Source organism: Phyllostomus discolor, chromosome 3, assembly GCF_004126475.2.
Source record: "Phyllostomus discolor isolate MPI-MPIP mPhyDis1 chromosome 3, mPhyDis1.pri.v3, whole genome shotgun sequence".
In the NCBI taxonomy this organism is placed as follows: Eukaryota; Metazoa; Chordata; class Mammalia; order Chiroptera; family Phyllostomidae; genus Phyllostomus; species Phyllostomus discolor.
Window position 1 is genome coordinate 112,554,447 of NC_040905.2, and position 19,493 is coordinate 112,573,939.

The following is a 19,493-nucleotide window of genomic DNA, read 5'->3' on the forward strand; positions in this document are numbered from 1 at the left end:
CCTGGTGACCTTGTACTCTATACAAAAGAGTTTAAACTGCATCCTTAGACATGATGGAGATAATCAAGATGCTTCAGCTGCAAGCTAGCATGAAACTCCAGCTAGAATGGCATAAATGATAGGAAATGTACTTTCTTGCCTAACAAGAAGTCTAAAGATAGGCAGGTTCCAGGGTTGGCTAATTCAGCTCAGAGATGGCTTCATGAACCCAGGTGTTTGCATTTTTTGCTGCAGCCATCCTTAGTGTGTGAATGGTGTCTTCTCTCCTGGTTGAAGACGGTTGCCACAATTCTCTGATGAAATGTAGGAAAGGGGATTCTCTTTCTGAGCATCCCTTACTACTAGGAAGACATGGAAAGCCTTTTCCAGAATTGTCTTGGCCAATTTGCCTTCAATTCCCTTAGCTGGGATTGTGTCACCTGCAAAGGGAAGATGGTTGTGGTGTTTGGCTCCTCCAGTTGCTCTCCCTCCTGTGACCAGAAAGGTGTTACCCTTCCTGAGAGGAACCTCTGAGATGACCAGTCAATGGAATTGTTGTGTAAGCAGCCATAAGGGTCTGTCACCATAGGGGGAAAACAGTTAATTTTTCTAAAAGTGAGTGGTGGGAAGGGGAGTGGCTGTGTTAAATTTAAAAAAAGAAAAAAGTGCCTTGGCTAGTGTGGCTCAGTTGGTTGGATTGTCATCCTGTAAACTGAAAACTTGCAGGTTTGATTCCTGGTCAGGGCACATGCAGGGTTGCGGGTTCTGTCCCTGGTCATGGCATGTGTGAGAGGCAACTGATCAATGTTTCTCTCTCACATCAATGTTTCTCTCCCTCTTTCTCCCTCCCTTACCCTCTCCCTACACTCAATAAGCATGTCTTTGGGTGAGGGTACCAAAAAAAAAAGCCACATGCACTCATCCCCTTCACCACTTTACCAGGACAGCTCTTTATTTTTGGCGTATTACTTTCCCCGCACTGCCTACCCATATGCACATACTTTAGTTCTAATCTTACTTACCTGAGAACATTTTTTTTCATTGATTTTTAGAGAAAGAGGAAGGGAGAGAGAAACATTGATTAGTTGCCTTCCGTAAGGGCCCAGACCGGGGATCACACGTTAGACTGGGGACCAAACCAGCAATGTAGGTATGTGCCCTGACTGGGAATCGAACCCACAACCCTTCGGTTACGGGAGGATGCTCCAACCCACTGAGCCACCCAGGCAGGGTTCTAATCTTACTCTAGGTGCCATTTTGTGCACAGTTTCCCTTTGTAAGTTTTTACACACCATATAAACATTTCTGTACATTTTTACAGTCTTCATAATTATTCTAATATGTGTATAGTTTTATTGTATTTTACATCAATTTATTAAATCTATTATTGAACAGTAGTAATAATAAAAAGTCTGTTACTTAGCACTTACTACTTACTGTTTAAGTGCTTTACATGTATTCATTTAATCCTCACAATAATCCTGTGAGATATTGTGCCTGTTGTCACCCCAGTTTCCAGATAGGAAAATTGAGGCACTGAAAGTCTAAATAATTTACCTGAGGTCACACAGCTGATTTAGTGGGAAGCTAGCAACAGGGCTGGGGTTCAGATGAAGGCAGTCTAGGGTCTAGAGTTTAAAACCATCAGGCTACACTACCTCTGGTATTGTTATGCCCTGTTTTGATGTTACAGATAATACTGTGATGAACATATTTCTGTGTATCTTGTCCTTGCACTAAATGGTAATGGAAAAAATAAAGATTAAATCAAAAAGAAGAAGAAAAAGGAGTTGCTTTAATTTTTATGTTTGATTACCAGGAAGATGATCTGTTTTGTTTACTGTTTAATCTTCCTTTGTAATACTTAGCTGCTTTTGTCCTTTGTGCATTTATATTAGGGAGTCATGGTGCTTCTCATATTTATGTGAAATTGACATTAACCCCTTTCATATGATACAAATATTATTTAAGCTCCTATTTTATTTTTTAAACTACTTTTAGTTTATATATATCTTTATTTTCTACAGCTTCACCATTTTGAGAAACCTCATTTTCTGTTAAGGCTTGCTTTTTTTTTTTTTTACCTTGTACATATGTAATTATTTAAGGTTGGGTTTTACTTTAATTTTCCCAAATTGGCGATCATCTAATCTGATGCCCAATTGCTTTTTACACAATACATTCTTAAAAGCATTTTTATCTTATAATTTAGTGTTTTTGTTTTTTTTAACTCACCAGCGTTTTCCTCTAATTTGTATATCTGTGTTTCCCCATACCACATAGTTCAATTGTTGTTTGAAAATATATGATCAAATCTAATAGGGCTGACCCTCCTCTCATCTCTGTTTAACTTTTCCTTTTTCAGAATTTGAAAAATATTCTTCCTTGTTTTATTTTCCCAAATGGACTTTCAAATCATTTTGACATTACTCTTAAGACATGGTAGTGTTCTGTGTTACATATGCCTCTTTAGGTTAATATCATAGTAGCATATGACAGTTGGAGAGCTATTATGGTTACTTAGTTTCTCATTTCCATTTCTGTTTAATTTCTAGATTTTGGACCATTGTTTGACTTGGAAAATGATCTTCCTGATGAGCTGATCCCCAATGGAGAATTAGGCCTCTTAAACAGTGGGAACCTTGTTCCAGATGCTGCTTCCAAACATAAACAACTGTCGGAGCTTCTGCGAGGAGGCAGTGGCTCTAGTATCAACCCAGGAATAGGAAATGTGAGCGCCAGTAGCCCTGTGCAGCAAGGCCTCGGCAGCCAGGCTCAAGGGCAGCCGAACAATGCGAACATGGCCAGTCTCGGTGCCATGGGCAAGAGCCCTCTGAACCAAGGAGATTCTTCAGCCCCCAGCCTACCAAAGCAGGCAGCCAGCACCTCTGGGCCCACTCCCCCTGCTTCCCAACCACTGAATCCGCAAGCACAAAAGCAAGTGGGGCTGGTAACCAGCAGCCCTGCCACGTCACAGACTGGACCTGGGATCTGCATGAATGCTAACTTCAACCAGACCCACCCCAGCCTCCTCAATAGTAACTCTGGCCATGGTTTATTGAATCAGCCCCAGCAGGGGCAGGCGCAAGTCATGAATGGATCTCTGGGGGCTGCTGGCAGAGGAAGGGGAGCTGGAATACCATACCCCACTCCAGCTCTGCAGGGGGCTACAAGCAGTGTGCTGGCTGAGACGTTAACACAGGTTTCACCACAAATTCCCAGTCACACGGGACTGAGCACGGCACAGGCAGGAGGCATGACCAAGGTAAGTGAGCATCAGTGCTTTGAATGCTTCCTACTAATGGGGTGCTTCTTCCTTCAAGTAACATAGTAAAATGCGGTGACATGTCACTTTTCTTCTCTTCAGGCTTTCCTCTTGCCCCATCCCACTTGGAAGAGACAGATTTGGTATCTGGACCTCCTCTTTCCAGGATAAAAATTTTTGCATGGGGGTTCTTAAACCAAAAATACAATAACATGCGCATCAGGCAGTTAAAAACATAGAGGTTGTGTTTGAACTGATTGCCAGTTTTCAGCCTCTGAGGAAAATGTGTGGAAATAGAACCAGATGATTGAAAGAGGCAACTTCTGCAAATCTATCAGTGAATCTGGTAAAGGCTACTTTACCCAGCTGGCCAAGTTCTTACTCTACATACACTTCTACCAATGAAAAAATTGTGTTCCATGCACGTTAGCTACATGCCACAGTTAACAGTGAGGAGGTGCCAGAGTCAAGAGGCAGTACAGGCCCTTGCATCCCAGAGGAAACTCAGAGCATTGGTTCTCAAAGTGGGGTCCCTATCATCATCACCCAGGAGCTAGTTAGAAGCATAGAGCTACAGACTCAGAAACTGGGGAGTGGGCTCAGCACTTCAGGCTTTAAGGGCAAGGTTGAGAGTTCTGCTGTAGGGAAAGGCCTACGCTGGGGTTTGTAGCCACCAGCTTTGTAACTGGTGTGTGAAGAGTAGGAACCAAATTTGGAGAACAGGGAAGACAAATGCCCGGGTAGACATGAGACCATTGGAAAAGGGGACAAGGGGAGAAGAGTGCAGGCTGATTCCCACTGAAGGAACAAGTGCTGGCAGAAGCTCTGAGACAAAGGCTTCTAAATTACAGCTATCAGAGCACTTGCTTCAAGCAATATTTGGTACAGCAGATTCCAGAACAGAAAAATGGTTTGGGCTGTTCTTTGGATTTGACTAGTCCCATATAAGGAAGAGGGAGAAGTAAGAATAGAACACAGTTTCCCCACAAGGTTGATTATGAGCATTAGGTAGCAGAAAGGAAGACCTGTGAATGTCTTAGCTAAGGAGTAGGTTATTTTTTTAAACTTAAGAAACAAAAATGAAGTAATTCCCAATATCAAAAGTGTATTTATCTCTTTTGAAACATTAGCAAAAGGTAATGTGAACTTAAATTTTAGTTGTCCCTGACATTTGAAGAGGAATCTGTGTATGCACATTCTCTTTAGAGTTGAGTTGAGAAGGGATTTCTGATGGATTTAGTATTCTTGGATAGATTGATGTTTGTTCCTTCTTAATTCACTCATCATTCCAGTCCATAGTACCCAGTTACAAAAAAACTTTTTATTTTGTAGAATTTAAATTATATACAAAAATAGACATAATAGCATGGTGCAAGACTTCTCAATCTTTTTGGTTTTAGGACTCCTGGATAATCTTAAAAATTATTGAGGACCCTAAGGAGATTTCTTTAAAATGTAGGTTATATTATTCAGTATTTGCCACACTAGATACTAAAACAGAAACTTAAAACACAGGTACACATTCCACTAGCCATTAAGCACAGTGACATCACATATTCTAGAGCCTCTGGAAAACAACTCTGTGTGTTCTTGTAAGAGAAAGAAGGTGAGAAAGCAAAGAATGTCTTAGTATTTCATTAAAATTATTTAGGGTCCTTGACCATACTTGGAAAGCCATTAATAACATGTATTCCTAAAAGTTAGACTTGGCATACCCAAACATTAAGTGCCATTCTCACATGTAAATGTATCGGCAATTTTTCACATTGTCAAATGTCCACTAAATATTCAAATTTCCTTTCCAGTGGTCTCCTCTGTCATAATTTTTTTCAGATTATTTTTTTAAATCTGAATAATACATATTTCAGTCAATTAATAAGGCTCTTAAGAATATATTAATCTCTAAGGTTCTTATAATTTATTTGTTGAAGGATCTGGTAGTTTTGCTTGTTGTTTGTTTTTATTCTGGGAGTTTCCTGCAGTCTGGGCTTTGCTGATTTCATCTCTGTCACTTCATGTTTCTCTGTCCACCCAGGTTTTTCATTCTGTCCTGTGGTTCTTTCCTTTGTACAGAATGACCTTTCTTTGAAACACTTTTTACATGTTCTCTATGTAGGAAGTAAGCTACATTAGTGTTGTGAGGGTAGTCATCTCTATTGCTTATAGGTATCCCAAAGAGGCTGATGGTGAAGGGAGGGTGGGGACTGGCTTTTTTTTTTTCTTTTTAATTTAAATTTTTTGTTGTTGTTGTTTTAGGGAAAGGGGAAGGGAGGGAGAAAAACATCAGTGCAAGAGAGAAACATTGATCGGTTGCCCTCTGTATTCACCCCCAGTCGAGCACTGAATCCACAACCCAGGCATGTGCCCTGACTGGGAATTGAACCAGCAGCCTTTTGGTTTGTGGGATGACCGACCAACCAAGCCATTCCAGCCGGGGTTGGGCTGGCATATTTGAAAGATTGTTATCTGTCTTGGGTGGAACAAAAGAATTAATACTGGTAACAAATAGTAGGAGCAAGAGACAAGTTTATTTTAAGCCATTTTTCTCTATAACATGATGATAGCAGAGCCAAGTAAGATTTTAAAATGCTCATAGGGGAAAATAAACTTTTTTAAAAGATACTTTTGTTTTAAACAATTATTACACAGGAAATGCATATTTTCTATAAAATAATTCATTAATAAAAAGAGCAGCCCATCACACCTTACAGATAACTGCCATTTATTAACACCCTTTTAAAATGCCAAATGGAACCAAACTACATAAGCACCTTGCTGTTTTACCTAACAGCATACATATAATATATATATATATAACATCATGTCAGTGCATACAGATTTTTCTTTTTCTCCTACTAGTAGCAAAGTATTTCATTATATGATACACCTTATTTTATCTGTTCCTCTATGATGAATATTTGGACTGTTATGATTTTTCATTAATACAAACAATGCTACAACAAGTATATCCTTTTTATGTGTGTAAGGATATACATAATTGGATATAGATAGATATTACATGGATTATAATCAATCTGTGTGTGTGTATCCACCTCCTTCCCACCATTTAATAATGCATGGTAGAAATTATTCCATGTTAAATAGAGATCTCAGTCCTTGCTAGATAAGATATAGTATTAGTTTCTGATTTGGGTATATCATAATTTATAGGACTAGTGCCCCATTGGCTGGAAACATTGTTTCCAATGTTTTGCTGTTTCAACAATTTTGATCTGTATTTACATCTTTGTACATCTGAGTGACTCTATCTGCTGGCTAAATTCTTGGGAATAAAATTTCTGGATTAAAAGATACTGACATTTTTAACAAGCATAGATACTGCCAAGCACTCTACAAAAACATTGTGCAAATTATACCTTCACCAACAACAGATGAGTCCCTGGTCTCCAGTTTTCACCAACACTGATAATCTTTACTGATTTGTCTTTCTCTTTGGCAAATTGTCTCTTAAGCAAATGTCTCTTCATAAGTTCATGGGCATTTGTATTTTGCTATTGATCATATTTTTTGTTTTTCTGAAGCATTGTTTCCCCATTTTTTGTTGGTTTATACTCTTTATTATTTGTATAGTAAAGGTTTAAATCTTTTAATAAATGCAAATTTTTCCTTCCTTTTTTAATTTACTAAAGTCTGTTTTACCAGGAATGTGGCCACACAGCTGTACAGTGGGATTGTTCTTGTGACAGATAAGTTTTTGCCAGATAGATGTTTTCAGTTTTTATAGGAATAAATTTATCCTTTAAAAAAAAATCCCTACCTGAGGACATGCTTATTGATTTCAGAGAGAGAGGGGAAGGGCGGGAGAGAAATACAGAGAGCAACATCATGCGGTTGCCTCTTGTATACGCCCTGACCAGGGACTGAACGCGCAACCTTTCAGTTTATAGGATGATGTTCCAACAAACTGAGCCACACTCTCCACGGCCAGAATTATGAAATATTCTTGTGAATTTTTCCCCTTATACCTTGGATCTTTACCTCTGAATTCTGACTTGAGTGAGTTATAGAGATCTAGCTGTATAATTTTTTTCCAAGCTATAATCCGTCCATACCATTTATTTAGGTATTGCTAATCCAGATTTTCCCTCACTAATATGACACACTATTTTTGGTACATTTTCTTTAGTTTTCACATATGTAAGGTTCAGGTCTAATTCTGGACTCTTTTCTTTTGTTTCATTGATTTTTGCTTATTCTGTGCTAGAAACTTACTATCCTATCTGTATGATGAGTTTAATATATAATGGAGCTGGTTGCCCCTTATTCTTTTTTAAGAATTCAGTATTGTCTTTGCCATTCCTCTAATGTTCTCTTCTAGATGTATGGTTCTCAACCCTGTCTGCACATCAAAATGTGATGCTTGAACCTACTACAGACCAATTAAGTTAGAAACTCCTGGGGTATGGCATGAACATTAATATAGTTTGTAGTTCCTCATTATTTTCTTGGCAGTCATGGCTGAGAACTACTGTTTCAGATAAACTCTAGGACTGTTTTCAAGTCCTTAAAAACAAACAAACAAATTCATGGGATTTGATTGGGCTTGTATTGAATGAACTTTATAAACCACTTATGGAAGGATTTGATTAGTTTTGCAATTTTTGTGGCTTCCTAAACTGTCTTATCGTATGCATACAAGTTGTCTTTCCTTGGAGTCTTAAGTTGCTCAGAAGCACAGTATAGTTTTCATATAGGCAATATCATTTATTAAGGTTATTCCTGGGTGTATTAATTTATTACTGCTTTTGTGAATGAGTTGTTCTATTTCATCACCTGACCATTGTTTTAATATAGAAAAGATATGTTATTTGTATATATGTCACTTTGCTAATTTGGCTACTTGATGGGATTATTCTTATTCTAATCCTTTTGCAGGTGATTCTTTTGGGTTTTCCTTGTAGACAGCCATTCTTTGCATTATTGATAATTTTGTCTTCTCCTTGCCAGTATTTATACCAGTATTTATGCTCTTGGGCATCACTGTTTTGGATCTGACTTAAATAGAGTCCCTAGTGTTTTATTATTAAGTATAATGGGAGCTTTGGTTTGCAGTTTCATTTTAAATCAGGGAATAACCTTTCTCATTTATTAGATAGATTTAATCAAATTCCCTTTTGACATCTTTGGCGATTACCCTGTGGTTTTTTTCTTTTGTTTTATTTATGTGACAAGTTATCTCAGTAGGTTTCCTAACATCAAATTGAACCATGTCTGTAATTGTGAAATTAAAAGTTAGTGTATTGCTGAATTTTATTTGCTGGTCTTCATTTAAAAGTTTTGCTTCTATGCCCTGGCTGGTGTAGGTAGCTCAGTGGATTGAGTGTGGGCTGAGAACCGGAGGGTCACCAGTTCAATTCCCAGTCAGGGCACATACCTGGGTTGTGGGCAAGGTCCCCAGTATGGGGAGCGTGAGAGGCAACCACACATTGATAGTTCTCTCTTCCTGTTTCTCCTTCTCTTCCCCTCTCTCTAAAAATAAATAAAGTCTTAAAAAAAGGAAAGGCTTTAAAAAAAAGTTTTGCTTCTCACAATAACCAATAGTGAGGTTGATCCGTAGTGCTTTTTTGTATTTAGTTAGATTTTGATATCAGTGTTGTGTTAACTTGGTCAGAAAGTTTGGAATCCTTTCACATCTGTTCTCTGGAATGGTTGAGCATTTAAATTATCTTTTCCTTGAAAAATTGAGAGACTTCACCTGTACAACTGTGTAGACCTGAAGTTTTTTTTTTTCATAGTTAAGTAACTTAAGATTTTTGACAACATTCTTGCTATTTTCTACAAGTTTGACCCTTTTAGACTTTTGGTCTTTTGGGTTAATGTATTTTCGTTTTAGGAAAGTCTGTCTTTACTTTTAGAGAAAAACTGAAAATACTTAACTCTTTTACTCCTCACTAAGAATATGAAGTGAGTACTACATACTACTGTTCTCATGTTGCAGACTAAGAAATGGAGGTACACAGAAGGAGGAAATGGAGGGGAAAGTTGAATAACCTTTCCATGATCACACAGCCAGTGAGTGACAGAACTAGGATGGGCTCTCCCACAGTCTGGCCGAGAGTCTCCCTTGGACTTTATGTATGTTTGCAATTATGTCCCCTTTCTCATTTCTAATTTTGTATGACTCTCAAAGGAAACATTAAAGTAGGAAACATAAGTCATTCTACAACATGACAATAATGTTAACAAGGTATGATATGATTAAAAAAACAACAATTTCTCCATTTCAGCAGTGACAAAATCTGACATGTTACCCTTTTTTTGTCTGTGTAGCATACTTTTTCCTGAAAATAACCCAAATGCTTGTGTTTTAGAAGGAAAGCAAAAAAAAAAAGGGTATATTTAAGTGAGATTTAGGAGTCATGCACATATTCAAGTTATTCTGGCTACAGGTGTTGAGAAACTTGCTCTGTACAGAGAAGGTGGCAGAGGGAAGCCAGAAGCTGGTAAAAAGAGGAAGATATGTGATGTGTCTGGCCAACAAGTCAGAATCTTTCTAAGGTTGATAAAAATGTGCTTTTGTGGGCTTAGAAATGCTGTCAGTCCTTTCTTATAAGTAACAAATCTCTGAAGGGACCATAATAGTTTGTACAGTAAGCCGCCTTCACAGGGGGATTGATTAGTGCTTATTTTTTTATGAGGTTTTTGAAATATTCTTTTGTTTTAGGAAGTGGTCAGAAAACATAAACTTGCTTTTGTGTAGAGCACTTCCTAAGGAGTAAGTTTTGATTTAAATCCAGATACCCTGGACCCAGTCAACCAGCATTTTGGTCAGATAGGATAAAGGTGTGGTTCTCAGATTTGAGTGTCCAGAAAAGTCACTGCAGGCATGTTAACTCAGAGTCCTGGGTCTTTCCCCAGAGTTCCTGATTCAGCTGATTTCGGATGGGGCCTGAGAATTTATATTTCTTGTTAGCTCCCTGGTGACCCTCGTGCTGGTCATAGACCATGATCTGAAAACCTGTATGCTGAATGATTGGATTAGCCAGAGTATAGCCAGTAAAGAATTAGTAGGCCAAGTCAACTATTAAAGGAATGCATGACTCATCCACTTCCTTTATTTTGGAATGATAATTGCACACTTTTAATATTTAATAGCAATGAGAAATAGTACTTTGTATTTGTCTGATGCTTTTCTCTTTTTCATGTAATGTCATCTGATCCTTAAACTAATGCAAAGAAAATAAGGGAATGTTATATTAAGTAAATCTTAATTTGGCCTTTTAAAAAAAATCACAATGGAAGTAAATGGGTTGTCTGTAGAATGAAAAGACTGAAAGCTTTGAATTAATACAGTATGCTATGAGATGTAATTGGCTCCTGTAGGCACAGGTTTTTTAGTAGAAATATTAAGCAGTCTTGTACCATCTCATTACCATGACTTTAATGAAAGGTGATCATAGTTGTCCATAATTGTGATTCAGGGTGTACTGACTTCATGTGATAATTACCTGTGAATTTTTTTCATTTTAAAACATGAGATTATGCCTGACTGGTATATCTCAGTGGATTGGGTGCAGGCTGTGAACCAAAGGGTCAGTGGTTCGATTTCCAGTCAGGATACATGCCAAGTTGCAGACCAGGTCCCCAGTATGGACCAGGTCCCCAGTATGGGGTGCTCAAGAGACAACCACACATTGGTATTTCTCTCCCCCTTCTCTCCTTCACTTCCCCTCTCTCTAAAAATGAATAATTAAAATCTTTTTTAAAAAACTGTGAGATTATATGAGATGTAATGAGATAATGTATAACTGGTTATTATTAGTAGTAGTAGCAGCAGCAGCACCAGTAGCAGAAACTGCCTTCCCCAGATGAAGTACAGCTAAGTGCTTGGACTCTGGAGTAAGCTGCTTCAAATCCAGGCTCTACTAATTGTTATTCCTGGGAAAATTACATAACCATTCTAGGTCTTAGGTTTTTTTGTCTTTTTAATGAGGATGATAGCAGTACCTGCCTTTGAGAATTGTTTAGATTAAAAGGGGATAATAATAATAATATCTTTCTCATAAAATTGTGTTGATTAAATGAAATAGTGTATATGAAGTTCTTTTTTAAAAAAAATAAACATAGTACTTTTGTTGACAAGTTTGGGATACAGTGGATAACTTCACCAAACAACAGAAATAAGACAGTTCCAAGACATGGTTATGTAACACTGAAGTAGACAAGATAAAACTCTTCATCCTGATCTTCTCCCTCAGTACTCTCTTCTTCAACTTCCTCATATCCTTCTCAAGGACAGCCATGTCCTCATGGGCCTCAGAAAACTCTCCTTCCTCCATGCCCTCAACCATGTGCCAGTGAACCAAGTCACGCTTGGGGTACCTCAGGTGAAACTTGTGGTCCATATGAGCCCAGGCCTCAGCATGCACATGGCTTGCTGTACTTTAGCCAGGTTTCCACCAGGTTCCACACTTGGGAGGGTGGTAATTAATGCTACCTTTGAAGCCTGTGGGGCACCAGTCCATAAACTGGATGGTATGCTTGGTCTTGATGGTAGCACTGGCAGCACTGACTTCTTTGGTCAACAACAGCAAGCCATGTATTTATTATGTTGAGGGTCACATTCCATCATCTGGTTGGCTGGGACTCAAAACATGCATTGGTGATCTCTGCTATAGTAAACTGTTCATGATAGACTTTCTCAGCAGGTGATGGGGGCATGTCGTGGGAGTAGGGTATCAGGTTGGTCTGGAATTTGGTCAGATTAATATTCAGGGCTCCGTCAAACCTGAGGGAAGCAGTGATGAAGGACACAATCTGGCTAATAAGGCAGTTAAGGTTAGTATAGTTTGAGTGCTCAATATCCAGGTTTCTACAACAGATGTTGTAGATGGCCTCATTGTCAACCATGAAGGTACAATCAGAATTCTCCAGCCTGGTGTGGGTGGTGAGATGGAGTCATAGGGCTGTGGAGACCCAGAAAGCAGGGTAGATGGAGAATTCCAGCTTGAACTTCTTTCCATAATCAGTAGAAGGCCATTCTATCAGTAGGGAGGTGAACCCAGAACCAGTTTTCCCATCAAAGCTGAGGAAAATAAAGAAGCCCTGAAGACCTATATGCACTGGTAGTCCAGTTTCTGAATTCCCTTCAAGATGAGGTCAGTGATCTTGCCAGTGGTATAGTGTCCATGGGCATAGTTACTGGCAGCATCTTCCTTGCCTGTGGTGAGTGACCTGCTTAAGGTGGAAGAGCTGGCAGTAGGTTACCAGTGTGAACTGCCCTGGGAACATGCCTGCCAGTGCCTGTAAGGTGTTGAGTCATCTCCTCCCCCAGTGGTCCTCTCACTTGGCATCTGGCTGTCAGGCTGGACACCATGTTTCAGGTGTTGCTGATCTTGACACCAGCCTAGTCAACATAGATGGAGATGCACTCGTACATAACTGAGACGTATAGGGCTCCATGGGTCTGGAGGAGGCCAGGGGATGGCGACAAGGACCTTTCATTGACAGACTACCAAGGAGTCTGAGGGAGAATTCTGTAAACTTCTTAGGACAATGCAATGTTTTAACGAAAAACTTTTAGAGAAGATTGGTTAGTTAGCTGGCTAGGTGCTTTCTTACATAAAGAATTTGAGATAACTACAAAATATTTGAAGTGATAATGAGACTGCTTATTAAATGTTTTCAGTGAATGTTTTATAAAAATAAAAATAGTTTATGCTTATTATACAAAATTTGCAAGTCTAGAAAAGAGCACATTGCCCATAATTCTATCATCCAGTTCATAGTGTTACTTTAAAAAAAAAATCCTTACCTGAGGATATGTTTATTGATTTGAGAGAGAGAGAGAGAGAAAGAGAGAGAGAGAGAGGGAGGGAGGAAGGAAGGGGGAGAGAGAGAAACTTGATGTGAGATAGAAACATCGATCAGTTGCCTCTCATATGTACCCTGACCAGGAATCAAACCTGCAACCTAGATATGTGTGACCAGGGATCAAACCTGCAACCTTTCAGTGTATGGGACGATGCTCCAACCAACTGAGCCTCCCAGCCAGAGCAATATTAACTTTGATGTTTTCCCTACCAGTCTACCTATAGTTACTCTTTGTAAAGTCCAAGTTGGGAGGGAACTCTTTTTTAGTTCTTTATAACTGGTTATTTTCTGTAATGCAAACTGAATGAATGCTTTATAAATAGAGACTTATTAATACTTTGAAAGTATTAATTGTAAGAAAAACCAATAACGTGTTATACTTTCCAACTAAAGGTCAACAATTAGGATCTGGAATTCAAGGCCTACATGTATTCATTTTAAAATATTTTGTTGTTTTTGCCCTGGTTGGTGTGGCTCAGTGGATTGAGTGCTGGCCTGCAAACCAAAGGGTCACGGGTTCAATTCCCAGTCAGGGCACATGCCTGGGTTGCAGGCCAGGTCTCCAGTGGGGGAGTGCATGAGAGGCAACCACACACGTTTCTCTCCCTCTCTTTCTCCCTCCCTTCCCCTCTCTCCAAAAATAAATAAAATCTTTAAAAAATAAAATATTTATTGTTTTAATGTTATTATTGGTGGTATAATATACATAGAAATGCACAGATCTTAAATGTTGCAGTTTGATGCATTTGTCAGAACTCAGGACTATGTAAATTACCTGTACCCCTATCAAGATACAGGGGGCATTTCATTACCCTAGAAAGTTCTTGTATATTTCTCCCTTTTCCTGTCCCCTGCTACCCCCACCCCAGTAATCACTACTGATTTCCTTCACCATGGATGAGTTTTACCCATTATCAAACTTCATATAAATGGATTCATACAGTATGTACTTTTTGTGCAAGGTTGCTTTTGGTTACAGCATGTTTTTTATATTCATTCATGTTGTTGCCTGAATCAGAAGTTCCTTTTATTGCTAAATAATATTTCATTATGTGAATATACCATGATTTGTTTATCCAGTCTCCTATTCATGGACATTGTGGTAGTTTCCAGTTTGGAGCTATTAAGAATAAAGCTTCTGTGAACATTTTTGTACAAGTCTTTGTGTAGACATATAAATTTTCATTTCTCTTGAATAAATAACCTGGAATGGAAATGATTGGATAAGGAGAGGTCTATTTCTGGGACTCTAGTCCAGGAATCAGCAAGCTATATAGCCCATGGGCCAGATCTTGCTTGTAGACTGTTTTTTATGGCCCATAACCTAAGAATGGTTTTTATAGTTTTAAAATGTTAGTTAAAAATACACTAACAAATAAATAAAAGAATGAAGGATGGAAAACATAGGTTGCCTGCTAAGACTAAAATATTTACTAACTAGCCTTTTATAGAAAAAATGTTTATCACTCCTCTTCTAATTTATTCCATTGACCTATCCATTTCTTTAGCTTTATATAGTAAACATTAAAATCAGGTTGCTTAGATGCCCATCAGTAAATGAATGGATCAAAAAACTATGGTACATTTACACAATGGAATTCTATGCAGCAGAAAGAAAGAAAGAGCTCCTACCCTATGCAACAGCATGGATGGAGCTGGAAAGCATTATGCTAAGCGAAACAAGCCAGGCAGTGAAAGACAAATACCACATGATATCACCTTTAACAGGAATCTAAACAACAAAACAAAACAAAAACTAGCAAAATATAACCAAAGACACTGAAATAGGGGATAGTCTGACAGTGACCAGAGGGGAGAAAAGAGGGAATTTCAGGGGGGAATGGGTAGGGTTAACAGGAACAAATTTGGAGGACACATGGACAAAAACTAGGGGTGGGGGGGGGAGGGTTGGGTGGGTGGGCTGGAATGGGAGTAGGGGGGAGAAAACTACTTGAACAATGATTAAAATTTAAAAAATAATAATAAAAAAATGACAAAAAATCAGGTTGCTTAGTTTCTCATTTTCATTCCTGTTTACTTTATAGATTTTTCATCATTGTTTAACTTGTTTGTTGCTAATATGGAGAAATAAGCTTATTCAGTTCTGTTAGTTATTTGGTAGATGCCTTAGAATTTTTTAGGTCATGTTATCTTTGAAGAAGGACAGTTTTACTTCTTCCTTTCTAATCTTCATGCCTTCTATTTTTCTGGCTTTGCCTGAGATCTCCAGTACAATATTTAATAAAAGTGGTGAGAGCATATATTCCTTGTCTTATTTTTGATCTATGGAAGAAAGCATTCAGTTGTTTATTATTAAGTATGGTGTTGTAGGACTTGAAAGATATCCTTCATTGGGTTGAGGAAGTCTCCTCCCTAGTTTGCTGAGTCTTCTGATCATAAATGATTGCTAAATTTCGTCCAATACTTTTTCTGCATCTATTGAGATGATCTTAGGGATTTTTTTTGTTCTTTAAAGTGTTGAAGTACCTCTTTCCGATTGTTGAACCAACCTTACATTCCTGACTTAACCTCACTTGATCATAATGGATTACCCTGTTTATGTACTACTGGATCTGATTTATTAAAATATTGTTTATGACATACTCATCTGTATTCATGAGGGATTTGGGTCTATATTTTCTTTTTTGGCAATGTCATTTAGTTTTGGTATCAAGAATATATTGGCTTCATAAAATTATTTGGGAATTATTCCCTCTTCCTTCCTTTCCTGAAAGAATTCATCTAAGGTTAGTATTATTTATGCCTTAAATGTTTTTTTAATAATTTTTATTAATGTTTGAATACAGTTGTCTCTATTTTCCCACTGCCACTTTCTCCCACCCTCAATCCTACCCCTTTTGGCTTTGTCCATGGGTCCTTTATACATGTCTTTTGATGACCCTTTCCCTTCTTTCCCCCGTTATTTCCCTCATGCCTTAAATGTTTGATAAAATTCACCAGTGGAACTACCTGGGTCTGAAATTTTCCTTGTGGGATGGTTTTGAATTATGATTCAATTTGTTTAATAGATATAGGCAGTTTAAATATTTCATTTGTGTTAATTTTGGTAATTTGTGTGAAAACAAGGAACTCATTTATTTCTTAAATTTATCTGGCACAAAGATGTTTATAATACAATAGTCCCCTAATTTCTTTTTAATGCCTGTAGAATCTGTAATAATATAGTGCTCCCTCTTTCAGTCCGATATTTATGATTTGTATTTATCTTGATTTTCCCTGATCAGCCTAGGCAGGGCTTTATTAGCTTTATTGATTTTCAAACATCCCTCTTTTGATTTGTTGATCTTTTCTTACGTTCTATATCTTCAATTCCATCTTTTTTTCTTCTATTTAATTTGAGTTTTCTTGGGGTAGGTGCTTAGCTCATTGGTTTTAGACTTTCCAAGTATTGACATTTGAACAATAAATTTCACATTAAATATTGCTCTGTATGGCATTCCATAAATTTTGATATTCTGGTTTATTATTTAGTTCAAAGTATTTTTACATATTATGGTTTCTTTGATTCATGTTTTTATGCAGAAGTATGTTGCTTAACTTTCAAATATTTGGGAATTTTGCAAACATTTTATTAAACATTTTAATTTCATTGTGGTTAGAGAACATGCTCTGTTTGATTTTTGTCCTTTGAAACTTATGGAAACTTATTTTGAGGCCCAGCACATGGTCTGTCTTGATGAATGTTCTACATGTGTTAAAAAAGAATGTGCATCCTATAGTTGTAGGGTGTAGCATTTTGTAAACTTCAGGGTCAGTTGGTTGATTGTATTCATATCAGTTATGTCATTACCTTTTTTTTTTTTTAATATTTTATTTATTTATTTTTTAGAGAGGGAAGGGAGGGAGATAGAGAGAGAGAGAAACATCAATGTGCGGTTGCTGGGGGTTACAGCCTGCAACCCGGGAATGTACCCTGGCTGGGAATCGAACCTGGGACACTTTGGTTCCCAGCCCGCGCTCAATCCACTGAGCTACGCCAGCCAGGGCTTGTCATTACCTTTTTTGTCTCATCAGTTATTAAAAGTATTGAAGTATCAGTATAATTATAGATTTGTCAATTTTTCCTTTAGTCAGAATGAAATCTGACTACTTATTTCATGTGTTTTGAGGCTCTTTCACTGGGTGAATATACCTTTTGGATTATTACTCTTCCCGATGAATAGAGCCTTTTTCCATTTTAAATGTATCTTTGTTTCTATTAATATTCTTTGCCTTGAAATCTACTTTGTCTCATTAACCTAGCCACTTTCACTTTCTTATGACTAATATTTACAAATAATATCTTTTTACCCTCTTGTCTGTTTCTTTAAAATGTGTCTCTTGCAAAGAACATACAGTTGGAACTTGTTTTTAATTCTGACAATCTTAAGTCTTTTTAAAAATTTTATTTTTCAGTTACACTTTACTTTCAGTATTATTTTGTATTAGTTTCAGGTTTGCTGCATAGTGGTTAGACAATCATGTCCTTTACAAAGTAGTCCCTCAATACAGTCTTAGTCTTTTAATTTATATATTTACATTGAATATTGATATAGGAGTACTTGGATTCAGGTCACCCATCTTGCTACTTGTTTTCTGTTTGTCCCTCTGAGTTTTATTTCTTTCCTGCCCTTCTTTGGAAGGCTTATTCATGTCAGTTGTTTGTTTCATTTGTGGTCAGTCATTTGTTTAAATATATGATTCCCTGTTATGGATCACATTTTCCCACCTCTTGCATGTTCAGTAATTTTTGACTATGTAGTGAAGTGAACATGGTGGTCATGTTGTTGAATATGAATTTTGCTTGTTTTATTTACAGAGTTTTGGGTTTTACTCTAGCAGACATTGACTCACAGATCAGTTTGATACTTTCAAGCCTTGTTTTTAAACTTTCTTAAGGCAGATCTTGATGAACCTTGGCTCTTAGGCATGGTCTTTGTAGAGGTCTTCGTTTAATTCCTGGATGTTTAGGAAGGTCATGAACCTATGATTGGTCAGAATTTCTACATCTCCAGCACTGTGCCTCCTCTGAAATCTAATCAGTGTGCAATTCCTTAGTAGTAGCTGACCACAGGTTCTCTTAAGCCTCTTACACTCTATCCTGGGCCTGTTCTCTGTCGCCTATGGATCTCTGCATTTTGTTACTTGTTGCCTGTGGTTTTTTGGTTGGGGAAACTTGTCTGATCAGAACAAACAATTTACAGTGGTGTGGGGTCTGCTGCTGAGAGCCTGACCCTCAGGCTTCCCGTTGTGTGGCAGTGAACAGCCCACATGACAAGGAAATTTAGAGACATCATTGTACCTAAGCTTTAAAGTCACCATGTAGGTGATTTTTAACTCAGCAAGTGAAGAGCTTAATGCTCAGAAATCAAGTATTTTATGTAGGGTCACAGTTGGGAGATAGCTGCCCAGTATTTACAACCCAGGGTCTGTCTGAAGCCTCTGCTCTTTCCATTCCTCCTGGGTGCTTTTCCATCAGTACAAACATCTCAGGAACCATTTTGAAACGCCGCCATTAACCTGTCTCTAAGACTTTAGCATAGATTCTGGTATTGCTTTTAAACTTTAGTAACTCACCTGGGGATCTTGTTAAGATGCAAATTTTGATTTGGGAGGTCTTGAGTGTGGGACAATGTGTGGGCTTTTCTAGCCAGTTCTGGGAGGAGCTGGTGTTGTGAATGTGCTCTCTAAACTCTGGGAGGAGAGATTTCTGTCTTGATGGTGTGAGCTTACGTTAGGGGATATGATTGTGCCAGTTGGTGATTGGTGTATGTCACACTTTAAAAGTTATGTTACTTGCTTTATTGTTTGGTGTATAAAGTTAGGAAGTGTTAAGGGCCCTGGCTGGTGTGGCTCAGTGGATCGAGTACTGGCCTGCAAACCAAAGGGTCATGGGTTCAGTTCCCAGTCAGGTCACATGCCTGGGTTGCGGGCCAGGTCCCCAGTAGGGGGCACATGAGAGGCAACCACACATTGATGTTTCTCTCCCTCTTCCTCCCTCCCTTCCTGTCTCTAAAAATAAATAAATAAAATCTTTTAAAAAAAAAGTTAGGAAGTATTAAACCTAACATTCTTCAGGTAAGTGGGTCCAAAGCATGACTTCAGGGATCAACTTCTGCAAAATGTTTCTGCTAGAAAGATTTACATTTACTGTAGATAGTAATTTGCTGTCCATCTGACACCAAGTTAAAACATTTAGGGTTTTTATGTTGATCCCCATGTAGTACTTTTAGCATTTTTCAGAATTATATGATGGCTATAACATAAAATTTCAGTGTGATCCTATAATGAGCAATGATAATAATTACTTTATTTAGTCTTCCTGAGTTATAATAAGAGAAGAGCAGGCAAGGAGTGGCATTTCTCAGGTGCCCATTGTACTGGGTACTGTGCTAGGTCCTCTGGTACATGATCT

At 38.0% G+C, this 19,493-nt stretch overlaps 1 protein-coding gene and 1 pseudogene across 1 annotated transcript in view; one reads left to right on the plus strand and one right to left on the minus strand.

Moving 5' to 3' along the window:
* LOC114495032 (CREB binding protein) overlaps positions 1-19,493 on the plus strand; it is a 157,134-nt gene that overhangs the window by 20,981 nt on the left and 116,660 nt on the right. The window contains exon 2 of the mRNA XM_028510221.2: positions 2,535-3,244. Within this exon, the coding sequence (XP_028366022.1) occupies positions 2,535-3,244 (710 nt within the window). The remainder of the gene's footprint in view (positions 1-2,534; positions 3,245-19,493) is intronic.
* On the minus strand, positions 11,264-13,058 carry LOC114503564 (annotated as a pseudogene).